At 44.7% G+C, this 16,961-nt stretch overlaps 1 protein-coding gene across 1 annotated transcript in view; it reads left to right on the top strand.

Moving 5' to 3' along the window:
• Nucleotides 1-16,274, top strand: part of LOC147691962 (uncharacterized) — a 262,624-nt gene extending 246,350 nt beyond the window's left edge. The window contains exon 6 of the mRNA XM_086938248.1: nucleotides 12,258-16,274. Coding sequence (XP_086794374.1) covers nucleotides 12,258-12,395 — 138 coding nt within the window. The 3' untranslated portion in view covers nucleotides 12,396-16,274. The remainder of the gene's footprint in view (nucleotides 1-12,257) is intronic.
• Nucleotides 16,275-16,961: the final 687 nt, after the last annotated feature.

The raw sequence follows: 16,961 nt of genomic DNA, 5'->3' as shown, positions 1-16,961 counted from the left end.
TAGTAGTCATCAGGGAGGGCATGGAAATTAAGCCATGGCTAAAGGCCACTCTATCCTACTCTATTCTATTCTATTCTATTCGCACGTATATGGTGCATAGCTACCCTCAGGCATCCCAGCGCTGATAGTGTTAGGCAACTCTACAAGGAATCAGAGGGGGCTATTCTGGAATAACCACATTTTGAGTGACTTACGGAACAATAGTTTGTTTGAGCTCAACCTCAGGGAGGTAGCCATCGAGGGTACTCGCATCAGAAATAGGTCATGGTTGTTATTCCTGCAACTTTATGGTGCTGAAGAAGGATAGAGGGTCCATCCCATATTAGAACTATGCCTTCTCAACTATCTCCTGAAGAAGGAAAAATTCAAGCTGCTCACCTTGGTTCAGGTCTTATCTTCCCTTGACTCTGGAGACTGGATGATACCATTGGAAATGCAGGATGCTTACTTACATATCTCCGTTCTGCCTGTCCACAGACAGTGGGATTGGCCCAGGTAGTCATTTTCCTCCTCCAGCCTATTATGAACCTCCTGCATTCACTGGGGTTCACTATAAATGTGCTGAAGTCAGACTTGCCTCAGTCTCAGATGCTACCTTTTATCGTACCTGTTCTGGTTACAATGCAGTTTCTGTTTATCCTCCGGGAAGAGCAAGTCCAGGATATTTGGGCAATGATTCCGATATTTTAGCTTTTATCCAGGATTTTTGTGAAACTGACTGTGAGGCTGCTGTACTTTATCACCTGCATCCTGTTGGTAAAACATTCCCATTAGCATATGCCGGCTCTGCTGTGGGATTTGAAGAGTCAGTGGGCAGAGCAACAGGGGAATCTCAACCTAGTCCAGATATTGAGGGGGACTGTAAAAACTCTGTAGTGGTGGCTCACAGACCAGGATTGCGTCAGTGACAGACCCTGCTCCTTTCCCACGCAGAGCTCACAGTTTGTGACCAATGCGTCACTTCTGGGTTGGGGCGACCATCTAGGAGAAGTGGAGATCAGAGGACTCTGGTCTCTGGTGGAGTCTCAACTTTGCGTCAGTTTGTTGGAGTTTAGAGCAACTCGCCTGGCATTAAAAGCCTTTCTTTCTTCAATGAAGTGAAGGCTAGTTCAGGTGTTCACAGACAACAGTACCGCAAGGTGGTATTGCAACAAGTAGAAAGGGTCAGGTCGTGGACATCCGCATTTTCCTGGTGGTTCAGCATCTGGTGGGTTCTCTAAATGCCAGAGCCGATGAATTCAGCCTTCGATGCCTTGCAGATCATGAATGGCGCCTCCATAAAGAGAACCGTGGTTACATCTCTTCGCCACCGCCAAGCACACGCAAAATCAGCACTTCTGTGCGCTAGAGTTTCTAAGGTAGGCTGGTTTTGTGAGCATTAGGAGGACATCATCATCATAAAGGGCTATTTTGTTTTCCGCCTGCCTATGCCGCATTGCCCCTTGATCTGTGGGTTTGTTCTTAAGGCATAGGCGAGTAGCTCTATATACAGAGAAAAGGCAGTGGAAACAAGGGACAACCCTGATGCATCCCCCTACGTATCCCAAATGTATCATAAATATGGCATTGGCCCTTACACTCGATACCGGGTTGGAGTACCACACAGCCCCCTTCATCATAACTTGGGGCCTATTCTTGATATGCACAAAATCTCACAGGGAAAGGGCCAGTGCACCCTATCAAAAGCTTTCTTGGTGCCTGTTGGCAGTAAGAAAGTCTGGGCCCGGGTAATGTAGATTGCATTTTGTGTTGGTTGTGATAGGACTCTACCAAGCCCTGCATGAGGCAGGCCAGTCTTCTAGCCAACATGCCAGTGAAAATGTTTGCATCTGTATCAAGGAGGGATATAGGGCGGCATGAGGCACATTTAGTGGGATCATTCTCTGGTTTATGGATGACCCAGAAATTAGCTTTTGCATCCTGAGGGTGAGTATCCCATATCCGTGAATGAGTTATACAGCTTTGCCAATGAAGGGGCCAACTGAGGACAAAACAGTTTATAAAAGGCTGCAGTGTAGCTGTGAAGCCCAGTGGCATAACTGTTGTGTAGTTTGGCGATGCCAGATTATCACCTCCTCCACTGTAATGGCTTTGTCCAGTCTATCAGCCTATTCTGTGGTGCGTTTCAGTACCTTACTGCATTGAGATAGATAGTTATGGCAGAATCTGAGAGAAAGTACGAAGATTGTAAGTGGGAGTAAAATTGGCGAAAGGTATCAGCAATTGTACTATCTCCCCCGGTCATTGGCAATGTGCGCAATACACTCTGTTGCTTTGCTTGGAGTTTGCAAGTAAGTAATTTACCCGCATTATTTCCCTCTTTAGGGTATTGTTGCCGAATTAGCAGTAGTGCATACTTGGCTCAATCCATGTCAGTGCTGTAAGTTCCTGTCAGGCCAGTGTGAGTTGGCACCAGATTTTTCTCAACCCCTCAGTTTTGTGTTGTCACTCCAAATCATGCACTCTGTCCTTCAGTTCCTGTTGCTCCTCCGGTCTGCATTACACTGGGTCACTCTAGAGATAAATTCTCCCTTAAAACTTTTTAAGGGCATCCCACAAAGTAGCTATCTGAGCGACCGTTCCCTCATTATCTTGCAGGAGTGTAGCAATCCTTCAGCAGACAGACTAGATTTTTCCCGCATGCTTCAAAAGATTGACATTTAATCTCCAGATTCTCAGTCAGGGAAACTCGTGAAGTTCCAGGAGCGAGAGCACCACAAGCAAGTGGCAGAGAGGGTAGAGGCTGAGATATCTCTATGAAGTATTTTCGCTAAGGTATGTGACATGTCCAGAAATGAGTCTGATCTGGCATATGTCTGGTTGGAGGCCAAATAGAATGTGTATTTTCTACTAGCAGAGTGTCAAGTCCCGTCAGATACCCCAGGGCTGAGCAGTACAAGTTCAAATCCATTGCCGTATTAAAGTTCTCTCCAATCAGAATCTCTGCGTGAAGGAATTCCATGATTTGTAAGGATATATCCTGGAGGAACCTCTCCTCATTATCGTTAAGGGCGTATATGTTGCCTACTGTGAAGATGTGTGTCTGTAGCTCAATCCACACAGCCAACATTCTGCCTTGCATTTCAGCAAAGATGCAGAGGACTTTACCCTTGGATTTATTGGCTAATAATACAGCTCCTCCACCTCTGATGTTGGGGCCCCATGATAAGAACTGCTTGGTAAACCAGTTGTATTGTATGCATTGCCAGTCCTTCACGAGATGGGCCTCATGCAACCAACACATGTTGCAATCCATTTCTCTAAGCATAGAGAGCACTGAAATGCATTTGGCAGGGGCGTTGAATCCTAGACATTGAAACTAAGGAACTTCACTATCCGGCAATCTCAAACTCACTTTAAGGTTGCGGACATATGTGTGGGGCTGTTCGTCTTCCCTCGGGTCCTACTGTTTATAGTACATGGAGGTTGTTAAGGATTGTACTATGTGCCAGAAGGTTCCCTCCGCTCCCACCAAACCTGTAACAAAAATAACAGCAACTTTGACACCTCCCCCTCAACTGGAGTTTCCGAATGGAAAACTGCACCAAAGTACCAGCCCATTGTGTCCATTAACAGTCTTACCAATATCAACATTAGCCATGCCCCTCTTTCCATCCCGGCCGCCCCACTACCTGTATGGATGTGTGTCACCGGCCCCCTAACTGTGGTTTCTCACAATCTCTGTAGAAGTCCAAGGCAGCCAGTAAGGATGGCGTCCCCGCAGCCACTGACAGAGTTGGGCCTATCAGCCTATAGTCTCAGGATCCTCATCTGCAGTTTGTCAAAAACTCACTTCCTCTTGCACAAGATTTCCTCCATGGAGGGCTTTGACGAGGGCCTTGTGAAGGTAACAATGACCACCTACCAGGCCGCCACAGGGATCGGTCGCCCCCTACCTCCCCAGGCAAGACCCCACGGGGATGCTGTTTCTGCCATGTCCAGTAGTTCCTATATCGATGCTACCTCCAAGAGGGTGCGGGTGGTGAATGCCTCCCTATTTCGATTGAAGAGCTAGTGGAAATAGTGGGCTCGCCAGTATTTCACTTCTTTGCCCTGCAGGAAGGTGGTGACTGGTTTGAGTTGCCTTCATCTTTGAAGCGTGACAGGCGACAAGTCCTGAGGAGCTTCTGGCAGAAGTGATGCACACAGGTCAATATGTCTGGCCTCCGGCCCAGTTGGTTTCCCTCTACAGCCAGGCTAGGGAGTACATGATGAAACAGTCTTTTCAAATAGTCCTGGATGTTCCCCTTCTCTGCCCCACAAGACACCCCTCTGATGCGTATATTAGACCTTCTGGATATGTTTGTAAGGGCCTCGAGGGCCTACGACTGATTCCTGCTTGCTGCCTAGATATGAGGAAGACACAGGTGTTTTGAGGCGACCGGGCGTGGAGCAGAGGAGGGGAGCTCCTACTCCGCCACCATCTTGGCCACTCCCCGGACCAGATGGGATTTAATAGAAAATAGGGAACTAGACCATTCCTAGGAATATATTTATGCGGTCCTCTCAGAAGCTATTCATCCACACAAATGGAATGCTGCTCATAGAAACAAGTTTATGAGATTCATACAGAAGAGGTTTATTCAGATAATACGGAAATTGACAGCTCTTAGCAGGATATTTATGGGAGCCAATCGAAAGCAAATAAAGTAACAAATTCTTTATTATATAGTGCACTGTTCTGCTGTTTCGACGTGCTGTAAATAACAAGTGTTACTGTGTCCAGATCTAAGGTACTAACTTACCGTTGTCAGAATGGAAGACGGACATATGATTTGCCACACAAAGCTACAGACTGCCTCTGGCTATGCAGTTCATGGTGCATCTAACAAACAATGACTGCTGCTGCCCTCCAACCCACCGTTATCGAGGGACATCTCACCTTTATGTGTTGCAGATGATGAGTGGAGTAAGGAACGGTGCAAGGATTTTCAGCTCTTAAGGCAAAACAGCATTTTACCGCCCGAAGTGGTGTCATTACACTGATATAAAGGACGTTTTCGGTTATTTTGTTGTAATTTTGACCCTTTTTAGGTGGCACTTTAAGACTACTGCATTATCTTGCCTTGAAGATACTGATCGTGGATGGGTGGGGTTTTAAAAGAAGAGGGGAAGGCCTTTAGTTTACCTCACTTGCATAATGTACACAAATCATATAGCCAATGGCTTCGAGTCCATGAAAGTTTTGAGTTTGGGCAAGAACTGGGCAAGGCGGACTCAGCCTTTAATTTTCTAAAGTTGTTGAAATAGGTAAGGTTAAACTGGAAATAATTCTACTATTATTCATGTGTTATTCCTGTATTGAGCAACAGTTCATTTAGTTGTGGGCACCATATAAAACAATCATTGGCATAGCCAATAGGTCTCACTTTTGGGACCTTATAAGTACTTAGTTATGCATCACAATATCCTTAGTGCAACAAAATCAACTGTTGCATGGCTAAACACTTATAAGGTCCCAAAGGCGAGACCTGTTGGCTATGCCAATGCTTGTTTGGGGTAGCTATTGTCATTCGTTCATTTGAGAAAATGTGAAGCTACGTGTCCCCTGTCCCGAGCTTTCCAGGTCTGCCTTCTATTTTGGTGGCACGAAGATGTACCTGGACGCGAGTCTATGCTGCAGGTGATGGATACTGACCTATCATTGGTGAACCGTCATCTTAGAACGTGTTCCCGTAAGTAGTGATGATGGCTATGTGGAACCAACTGGATATTCTTTTCTTTTGTTGTCTGGCTTCGATATCGATGTCTAGGCCTCGGTGTTTTACTTTGGGGGAATGAGAGACAACTACGTGATGATCTGGAAATGAGGGGTTCAGCAGAAAACGCACGAGCCACACGTGCAAAAGACCCCAATGAGATTTTTTTTTATCAGAACTGGAAACCATAACAGCTAAGAATTATAACATCCTTTTGTTTGCTTGATAGCCAGCAATGAAAATGTCATTTCTTCTGTCACTGCCTAATGAGCAGGTCAATGTCTTCAGGGGCCAGTTAAATGGTCAAACCACCTCCTTTGTAGATAAGTGTGAGACAGCTGCATGTCTGTTAGAAAGTTTGCTGCGAGAGAGCCTGCACTGGAAATACACTGCTGCTTCCGGGGGGTGAGGGGAGGAATTACTGCCCAAAGTGGGATCCTGTTATCCCAGTCAATCACACGGCAAGATAGGGGGCAAACAAATGCATTTCCAGTAAGTTCCCTGGCCGCCCCTTGTCAAGCAGACTAAAAATCAGGCTGAGGCCTCAAATAACATAATTTTGTGGCGCAGACCGAAGCTTGGTAGAATGGGTTCGTCGAGTCGGTGTCTGGTGCACTCTTAACCATATCCGTTCGTTTTTTACACAGTTTTACCGTTTACTGCCTGCACTCTGACTCATTGGTGTAATCAGGCTACACAGGTGCACCACTGCACAAGTGAAGGGTAGACAAGGTCTATCAGCTCAAAAACCAGAGTTGTAATCTATCCAACCCCACATCTGCAAATTGTGTGAACATGAGCACCTCAGTTTAACTCTTTGTGCTTCTCTTCGAACATCTTCTTATCGTGGGAGCGCTTAGAAACAGGCTTAGTCCAGCATTAATGGCGGTGTAAAGCTAAAATGAACACAGAAACGTAAACTGAAGTACGGCAAACCCAACAGTTGGCCTTTAGTGCGCTGTGAAGTATTTGCTCACACATGCTCAGTGTGAGCCTCACGAGTGAGGCCACGTGCAGCTGCCAGGACATAAATCCTCGCACAGGGACGGCTCACAAGTGCGGCCAGTTTATTGCGGCGAGAAGTGAGTGCGAACAGGGCCAGTTACAGCATCACTTCACCCCTGGGCCTCCGACGGGACTCGTGAACGTGTACACCCGGCACATGGAGCGCGCGTCAGCTGCAGCACCGACCCTTCTGGTAATACAGAGCTCTGAGCAGGGTCTGCAGCTTCTCTGCAGAAACAGTCAATTATTGGAGGGTCCCAGACTTATGTAGCGTCTAGAATCAGTTATGAGTGTGATAGGCGCTAAGCTGAGATGCAAGCATCGGTGCCTGAATAACACCCCTAGCTTTGCTTTCAAAGGCTGTCAGTCATCGCAAGGGGTGCTAAGCCGGATTTACTTCACACCTGCCAAGGCACAGCTGAACGATGGGGGGTAGCTGGGTGGGGGCAGACATCCCATATGAAGCAGGGAAAGGGACTTTAGATTCTGTCAACAGACTTCCCAGCCCCACAGCTCTGAAGCCAGGCACCCCGTGCTGGCTAATCACAAATAGAAAATGTTTTTCTCTTTACTGCATTCCATCAGTCTTTTAAAGCTGGGGTGAATAGGGTACAGGAGCTCCGGGCCTAGCCGACACCACCATTACTGAGACCTAGCACATTTTTTGCATTCTCCTATAGGCTTGGGATCCCGTCTATTCACAGCGCCTCGAGGGCTCGGAAGCACAGCTACACAAACACAGGATCTAACCAAAACAAGCCATCTTTAGGTCAACAGTAAATACCAAAATAGCATGGAAGGAGCAGAAAGGATCAGGTTGCATACCCGAAGATCAAAAGATAGCAACACCAGAGGAGCCTTCGAGTGACGAGGCGCTAATTGTCTGCTCTGCAAATGGGCGCGGGAGGAAGCCAAGATAACGATCAGGGAGGAATGCAGATGGCACAATGAGCGCCGCTGCTCGCTCCCGAGACCCCTAGGCCATGGGAGGGAAAGTTTCGAGAAAAGGCGGGACATGCACCCGTCTTTGGCCATTTGCAGTGCTTTCATTATTGAAAGCCACACACAAAGGCCAATGGGATGTATGATAGGAGGCCGACCCACACGGAGAAGTCTCTTGGAATTCTAAATTGATTCCAAGCGGCCCTCTCCTATAGCAGCGCATGCGCGCTGGGCTAGGCGAGACCTAAAAAGGATGTTATGCTTGAATTAACCTCACACACTGATATTTACTTGGGCCACATTCCAGTCCATCATTTTTTGCCCACTGTGCCACTCCAGAGAAACAGCAATAAGCATATTGGACTTGGTTTTGCCACTTCTCAGTGAAGTGCAGAAAGAGGCCTATGGGCAGTGAGCACAGAACCAACATATCCACATACCTGTTGCACTAGGATTGTCTCACGTAAAAAAGCAAAAAAAAGATATTCATGGAATATTTGCTTTAATTTCAGCCACAGTTAATTATTCAGTTCATAATTTTTGTGCCCATTATACCAAACTATAGAGACACCAGTCATAAACAAAGCAGAAGTTGTCCTGATCCAATAGGAAAAGTGTAACCTCAACTGCTTGGTCATGTCCCCTGTAGATGGGTACACAAGCAACCCAGGCCATTATTAGCCTTCTTGAGTCTCATCATTGAGTCCCAATGCACAGTAAGCACTGATTGAATTCTCCCATTGACTTGCTATGGTTTGCCATATAGTTGACAGGGAAAACTGTGGTTGACAAAACAAGAGTACCACCAATATTCTCTGGCCTTTCTTGTGTATGCAGAAACCAGAGAGAGGGGCCGACTGCCAATCCACTGCTTCACTCGGGTCTCTGATAAATCTTCCCAGAGTGACATCACAGTAGCGTAAAACTTTGATTTTTCATTGCTGGATCTCAAAGTAGTGAGTAACCAAATTTTTTATCTAGTATTCATGCCAATTGTTTCCCTTAACAGCTAGAATTATAGGTGGGTAACTGTGAGTTACTGGGATGTTTTTCACCGAGGGGTTTCTAAATAACATCAAATAGACAATGAGAGGGAAGCTTGAGTTGTTTGTGATTTCACTCAGAACCCTGGGGTTAAAAAACATCCTGTAACTCACAGTTACCCACCTATAATTTAATGTTATGTATGATCCCTAAAAAACTCTGCCCCTGCTTATAACTGCTAGGCTGAGGTGAAGGAGTAATGGGAGAGCCATACGTAGATTAACCTCTCCCCCCTGTGAAAAAACACCTTACTTGCCATCCTTTTTTTTTTTAACTTCTTTTTATTGAGCAAGGACATGTAATATAGTACATTACACAATAAGTTGTATTACACCATTATGTATCAAGGCCATCTTACAACAAGGCATGATCATTTCATATTCCATTTTGTACACTGTCTGTTCATTACCCTCCCTCTTGTACTCTCCTCTACTCCTCTTCATCATCAGATATAGAGTTTCTCACTTGGGCCACCGGGGGACTACAGAGGAAGCCTCTGTATTCATTCCATTTATTCCATACCCTTTCCCACTTTTGGAGACAGCCTCTGTTTTCGTAGATAGTCTTTTCGGCTACCATACACCAGTCCATATCTCTTTCCCAGTCTTTTAGAGATGTCGTTGCCTCAGGTCCCCAATCGCGGCATGTATTACTTTTAGTGATCATCAATCCCAGAGTCACACCAATTTGTTCTCCCCTCCTCAAATCCGACTTACCTGCCATCCTTAACAAACCCCCCACCACCATCCCTGCCTTACTTCCAACTCCGGACTGTCAAAATGGACTAACAGGGTCACGGGGGTACATAAGTCACCCAAGGACAGCCTCTAGGATAAGGGTGAACCACCACCTGCGGTGAAAAACAACACACACTATAAAAACACCAAAACCTTATCAGAAAGTGGTTAACAAAATCCACGCTATCAGGTAGAGGGTTACCATCAAACAGACTCGATGATCAGTCATATCATCTGGCCCACCCAGGTGTGAGTTGGCTCATCCCCTGATCATTGGGATACAGACGCCACACCGGTATTAGTTGGTCTTGGATTTGGTCCACCAATCCATATGGGAAACTGTCTTATAGCTGATCTTTGATGGTGTGTAGTGAAATTACAGTGCAACAAACAAAAATTGGTGAGTTAAAATAGGATGACGTGTCCTCAATACATCAATTTTATTCCTTTGCCGAACAACATCCCCTGATTAAAAACCAGAACAGTGCAAAGAGAGACAGCAACAAATATCTGTCTAAAGAGGGGCCGACATGTTTCTGCCTAGTGGGCAACCTGTCCCATGGCTTTCATCAGGGCCTCTGTTCTCTCTTTGCACTGTTCTGGTTTTTAATTAGGGGATGTTGTTCGGCAATGGAATAAAACCTGGGTGGGCCAGATGATATGACTGATCATCGAGACTGTTTGATGTTAACCCTCTACCTGATGGCGTGGATTTTGTTAACCACTTTCTGATAAGGTTTTGGTGTCTTTATAGTGTGTGTTGTTTTTCACCGCAGGTGGTGGTTCACCCTTATCCTAGAAGCTGTCCTTGGGTGACTTATGTACCCCCGTGACCGTGTTAGTCCATTTTGACAGTCCTGTCAGACTATCTGGCATCTAGACCCCCTGTGTGGTTTTGTGTTGTACATATAGTGTAGCTGGGGATTCGAACCAGGCATGGCCCTCCCTCCACTGTCAGTTTGTGATGTTACTTCCAACTCCTGCAGCTGTCCATATGCTTTCAGTCAAAGCAGACTAGAAGCCCTGAAAGCCTGTCCTGGAATGTAGTAATGAGTTTTGTTATTAACTCCTAAAATCGTAAATCCGGTATTTGTAAAGCACAAACTACTCACCCTTACGGGTCTCAAGGCACTGGGGCCAACATGGAAATTAAGTGAGCTATTGCCCAGAGTCATATGGTGCTGGGCTGATCTGCCGTCGGAGCCACGGTTTGAACCGTGAGGGCTGTGCTTCAAAGTCAGATGCCCTGGCCGCTGTACCACACCTCTCCTCTGTTGCTACGCCATAGCAGTGAATTACCAGAGTTTGAATCTGGTGTGCATGATAGAGGTTTCCAATGGAAGCCATGCATAACATAACGATTTATAGATAGGTAACAGTGAATTATGGGGATTCTGAGTGGCCTCAAATGGATAACGAGAGTGAAGCTCGAGTTGTCTATGATGTCACTCAGAAATCCAGAGTTAAAAAAAATCCCGGTAATTACATTTTAACCCATCTATAATTTTATGTTATGGATGGCCCCCAAAATCATCTGTCACGCCTTCAAGTACTGTCAGAGGATAACGGCAGAGCTATACATAACATGCTGTCTCCTCGCTGCCTTCCTTCCCCCTCCTTCAGTTGTGCTTTCTGCTTTCAATTAAAGCAGACAAGTGGAGCTGCACTGACAGGCTCTCAGAGAACCCTGTCACTTGGCATGGAAGGTCTTTATGATATCACATCAGTTGGTAACTAGTTTTGTTATGTATGGCTCTCATAGAGAGTCTCTATCATTTATTTCAGTTTCTGAAAATCATAACTCCTTGCTATGACATCACAACAGTTGATAACAAAACTGGTTGTCATAGCATAGAGTTATGACTGCAGAAACTGAAATAAACGATAGAGGCTCTCTATGAGAGCCATGCATAACAATAGGATTATTACATTATTACACAGTACCACAGTTACTGGTTGCGTCCTCTCAATATATGTTGTATTTCAGCTTCTTTAGAGAGTGATTTGTGCACAGAAAGCTGCTGCACCAAACTTGCTAACTCACCAATTCATTCTTCAAAAAAGTGATGGAATCTTCCAGTTTTCCTATGAGTCAGCAGCCATATTCATCAAGGGTCGTCTCGCTTTTTCACCACACAGCGGGGTACAAAAGCAACACAACCCTTGAGGTGCGATTTATCAAGCCACCCAAGGCTACTTTGTGTGGCCCTGAGTGGCTGATAAATCCAGAGTAACGCAGCACAAATCACTGTGTTTCTTTACCTTGTACCAGGGATGCTTTCCATGGGTGGTCTGTGGGTGTTTCCACACAAAACCTATGGATTTTGACGCATTCCTAGATTTACTATAAGTGGTAGACCTGGCAATGTGTCAAAACAGCTACGCTGTCCTCCTTGTTTTTTCCTCTTTCCATGTATGCTGCGTTCTGCACCACACATAGAACGAGGAAAATGCCTCAGGTGATTGGTTTTGTGCAGGAAGGTGCTCGCTCCTGCACAAAAACGAGTCTTCTAACAACGCAAGCACCCTTGCACCATGGTGCAAGAGTGGCTGCATTGGCGCCAGGGAACACATTGTGCACCAGTGATGGGAAAAGGCAGCTATGCGCCTTACAACAAGTACAGCGCATTCCTGCCCTTTCCCTATCACGCAGCACAGCAAGGTGGCCTGCTGCGTTGCATAATATAATGATAAATATGCTCCCAGGTGTCTTGATCATCTAATCCTGGTCCAGTGGATTCCACCTCGGCCAAACTTTTACTGCATAATTGTTATCATCAAAACTTTTGATGCCCAACAGCTAACAGCCACTTGTGTTCTTCGTCTTCAGGTGACAGATACCTCGATCCCAGTGAACGGATTCAGCCCGTCCCATCACCTGCAGACCTTCTTCCAGCACTGGATGCAGTCCAGCGGCAAGAAGAAACTGAAGATGGCGTACGACTTTAACCGAAGTCTACTAGTCTAACTTATGCGGAGCGAGAAAGCGAGAGAAGCGAAATACCAGAGCGATCTAGTTTACTTTGGTTATAACTTGCTACTCGAACAGTTAATTTTTTTGGCAGAAAGTATATTTTCTAAAATAAATTATAACTGAGAAAAGTGATTCTTCAGATACAAAACCGTTTTTTATGCCGTAAAATAGGATTCCCAGACAGCGGTGGACCAAGCAATAATGCCTCCCTGTTCGCATTTACTGGCAAATAAAGCCTTAGTGGGCAGGCAGGAGTTGTGGCTAGAGAGGAAGGTGTATCCACATAGTCTGACAAACAGGCAGACCTTTTCTTACCCTCCTTACTGCTGTCACTTGTTTTTTAATTACAAAAACCGTTGTAAAGAGAATGATGGTGTCACAGTGGCTTGGACTGTAAAGTGCTGGTCCGTTACAATGCTGCTGCTGTTTAAGTTTGAGTCGCTTCCCAAATTGAGGTGGTGCATGGAAAAATATTCTGAAATAAATACTGGCTATCCTGCTTTGGCAGTTTGAACCCACAGATTGAGGCCTACAGGGTCAAAGATCAGGTCACCTTGGACGGTCAAAGTCTACTTACCCCATTCTCAACTGCGGCAAGTAGAATCTGGAACTCCCTCCCGCAAAGCCTAAGGGCTATCCCTTGGCTAATGCCTTTCAGGAAAGCACTCAAGACCTGGCTGTATTCACTATGGACTATTCCCCCTGAACGTCTATAGGCAAAGCAGGGTTTCTCCGGACTGTCATTTACAGTGCCCTGATGTATTTGGGTAATTGTTGCGCTTTACAAATTGAAATCAAATCATAGCAGTCACTACTGCCAAACGTCCATGAAGCCTAGTTGACATCAGGGCCCAAGAGGTACAAAGGGCCCACTGGACCTCCAATATAGTTAATTTGTTTTTACTCCTACGCCAGGGATGTGGGGCAATTTCTCTGGCTTGCATTAGGGCCGATGGCACCTCAACTATGCTAATGGACAGGTGCAGAACTTTCGGAAGGCCCCCCCTAGTTTAAATATCCTTACCCTGAAGGGCCCCATAATTTACTTGTGTTGGCATTCAGTGTGGTAACAGCACTGTTTGGGGGTTTAAGTCTGCTTCAGGCGCTATCTTGAATTCGTGTAGCTTATGGTCAAATATTACGGCAACTTAATGCAGTGGGTGCAAATCTTTTCCAGGCTTGTACACAATCACAATTACTGTACAGCAGCTGAACCTTTAAATTGCACAAAAGGATCTGATGGCAATGGATTACATCGCAGTATACTGATCTTTGTGTAAAAATGTGTACATTTAATAACCCTGCTTTCTGAACACAGGATCCACGTTCTGAATGTAGACAGACACTGACCTGCTATCTGGCCCTCTAGATCAGGGTTGACAGATGTCCCCACATTTTAGACTCATGGTATTCAATTTATTTGACAGTTTGCAAGTTGAGTTCACTGACCTCCTTCTCTCCCAGTAGATAAAGGTGGGATGACTGCTTCTCAGACCCCCCCACCCCCCTCCCCCGATTATGAATGACACAATTCTCTTCTTAGAGCTAATTTTCCAATGTGTCAGACAAAGAGGAAGGAGCTCTTCATAGGCTCTTCACTCTTCTTGTGGGCCATCGTACAACGATCCTGTCCCTAGTATTTATATGGAAATAGTTCACTTAAGACTCCAATCATTGTTGGTTTTAATCTGACCAGTGGAATGATGTGCCAGGGTACTAGAATTAAAAGGGAAGGGAGCTGACAGGTCACCTACCTTCTTAAAAAGCCTTATCTTGAAGTATTGGGAAAAAGGTGAACACATCTGTACTTAGTTATTGCACGAATATGTCCCAGAAAACTAAGATGGACTTACAGCTGAATAGAATGGAATGCAAGGGGGGCAACTCAATGCTCCCAGAATTGCTGGTGCAGGAATGACATACTTAGTATATCCAATATCAGTGAAATCGATAATACAGGCTTGGAGTATTACTGTGGGAACACAAATGAATTCCCTATTGGCGTGTTAGAGTTAAAGGATCAGAGTGCCCTGCTGCCTCATTCTTAAATATTGGGGTGATTTACTAGGTTTAGTTACAGCAACATTAAGCACAGCGGGAAAAATGAATACTAGTCTCACTTCTATTCCCTGCCCCACCACATTAGGCCCTTGCAGTCACCCTCATACATTACAAGTGGGTTGACATTTGACAGGGTGGAACAAGCTTATGCCTGGCAGACATAGCAGACTTCACAGTGTTTTTCTTCTAATCTGTACCAAGGCACTCTAAAGACAAGTCCTGAGTTTGACAGCGAGTGTTGGGAAGGATTGTATTTTTCCTTTTGGATCCAGTCCATAAAGGGTCATTTTAATGTGCATGCCTTACTAAAAATACTGACCCTCCATGTTAGGTGCGTAAGGAGATAATTATAGAGGGGCGAGCCACCAGACTCAGAGAGTTCGGAAAAAAAAAAAAAACAGATTTCTGGCTTGGTCTGAAGAACCAGAGCACTAGTAAAGCAATTGAAGACACGCCATATAAATCACTTAATAGAAGACTTAAAAACAAAACTACAAGCTCAGTGGTAGGAGAAATATGCATTTTTTGTATTATATCCATCTTTATACTGTGTTGCAGCAGCTGTCCTCCAAATTATCGGATGATCCTTGTTTAATTTTGTGTTGCAAAACTGCACAAATGAGGGTGAGAGAAGATAGCAGCCTGGCTCGCCTCTGTCCCCTTTTATTATATTGTGGCCTAGAGCCAGGCTAGAGTCTTCCACGGCTCGCCCACCCACAAAGGGAATCAACAAACCACCTCTGCTGGATGTTTAGGACATCATTTTGACATTCCTTCTGAAAAGTGCTGATTTAAAGCTAATTTAAATTTAGCTTGAGTGGTGTAAACTAAGGTTTTGAAAAAACATATTGGACTGCCTCAGGGGGGTTAATAAGGGAAATGCTCCCCAAAAATAACCGATTTAATAAACAGAACATATTTTTTCGATTTTGAGTTTGGCAAATGGGGACTCTGATGTCTGTTTTGAAATATGCATGAAGAAATCAGTCAACATGTTGGCTGATCGACTTGCAAATAAAGTTCCCGACCTACCACCATGTCCGGCTCACTCACCTCGCCAAATTCTGTCATGCAGGGTGGGTGGACTTTTATTTGATGGGAAGCACAGTGTCCTTAAAATTCTAAGACCCCCTTCGCACCCAAGCAACCATGTTGGAGACATCAGTGTGTGGATACTGACAAAACATCTCTAAATAGGGATTATAATCCCAGTGGTCACATTTCGCTGGCAGACGATCCTCCAGCAGTGATTGGCATTCGTAAATATTTTGACAGAATTTTCTCCTCCAGTTGGACTGAACTCTCCCAACTACTGATTTGGCTGCTCTGGCTGAGAAACCTTGGTAGAACATCCAAATATGCCTTACCAGGGATGGTAAATATGTTGCAAGGGTGAAGAGAAATTCACCATCCAAACTGTGTTAGACCCCTTGCACGCATTTGCAGAACACATCTTTTTATACTTGTTTTTCATAAAAAACAATATCACCGTTTTGAGTGAAGCCAAGAAAAAAAATACATCTGCGGTTTCTAGTTGTCAGCCCTTAATGCAAATAGGATGTCATCATCGTGTCACAACTTTAAAATGATGAAAACGTGCCACCATATTTTGAGGAAACCAAAGCCGAAAATCATATTTTTTATTAATAAAGAACAGGCAAAAAATGTTCCAGGACAATAATTTCATAAATAAATTCACTTATATGGGAAACTCGTTCCCTTTGTTTATTTTGTAATCGTAACATGTTTTCTCCCTAACTGAGGAGTGGTGATACACTGTACCAGACAATAAAAATCCCAAACTGGAAACTCGTAGTGACAAACATTTTTTTCATCAGGTTCTATGTTCGTTGTGGCCCTCATAGAAAGGTTTCCCACCACGTGCAGTATGTTTGTTTTTTCTTTTGGTTTATGTTAAGTGTACGTATGGCTCTTCACTACTTGATCCAAAATGTTACTTTATTTCTTACAAGGTAGTATTTATGGGTTACAGAAATAGGGGCGCTATATACACTGTTTTTCGGAAGGTCAGTTTTTATCACAATAATTTATTTCCTGTTGTGCTCATCTATATGCTCTGAATGTATAAATTGGAATGGTGCATGTCTGTGTACTAAATCACATCAGGGCACTTCCTTGAATGAGCAGAAATAAGCATTAGCAAAGCAATAGGTATTGCCTTTGAAAGGTATTAGCCCATCTTTTGACTTTGCCTATAGTTGTTATTGATGCAGAACAGCATCAACAAAAGAAAAACAAGCGTTGGCAAAACCAATAGGTCTCGCCTATGCAAGAGCTATTGTCTTTGCCAATGTGTTTTAGCCATGTTGTACATCAGCGTGGCTGATGTTCAGCATGGCTAAAAGTTAATGGCGTAAGGAAGAGTGGTGTGGAGTGGCATAGAGTTGTGTAGAGTATTGTGGAGTGGCTTATAGTGTAGCAGAGTGACACCAAGGGTCGTGCAGTAGAGATGAGTAAAATGGAGTAGAGTGGAATGAT

Source organism: Lissotriton vulgaris, chromosome 9 (assembly GCF_964263255.1).
Source record: "Lissotriton vulgaris chromosome 9, aLisVul1.2, whole genome shotgun sequence".
NCBI classification, from domain to species: Eukaryota; Metazoa; Chordata; class Amphibia; order Caudata; family Salamandridae; genus Lissotriton; species Lissotriton vulgaris.
The sequence above is the reverse complement of the archived record's forward strand: the minus strand, read 5'-3'. Positions and strand labels throughout refer to the sequence as shown.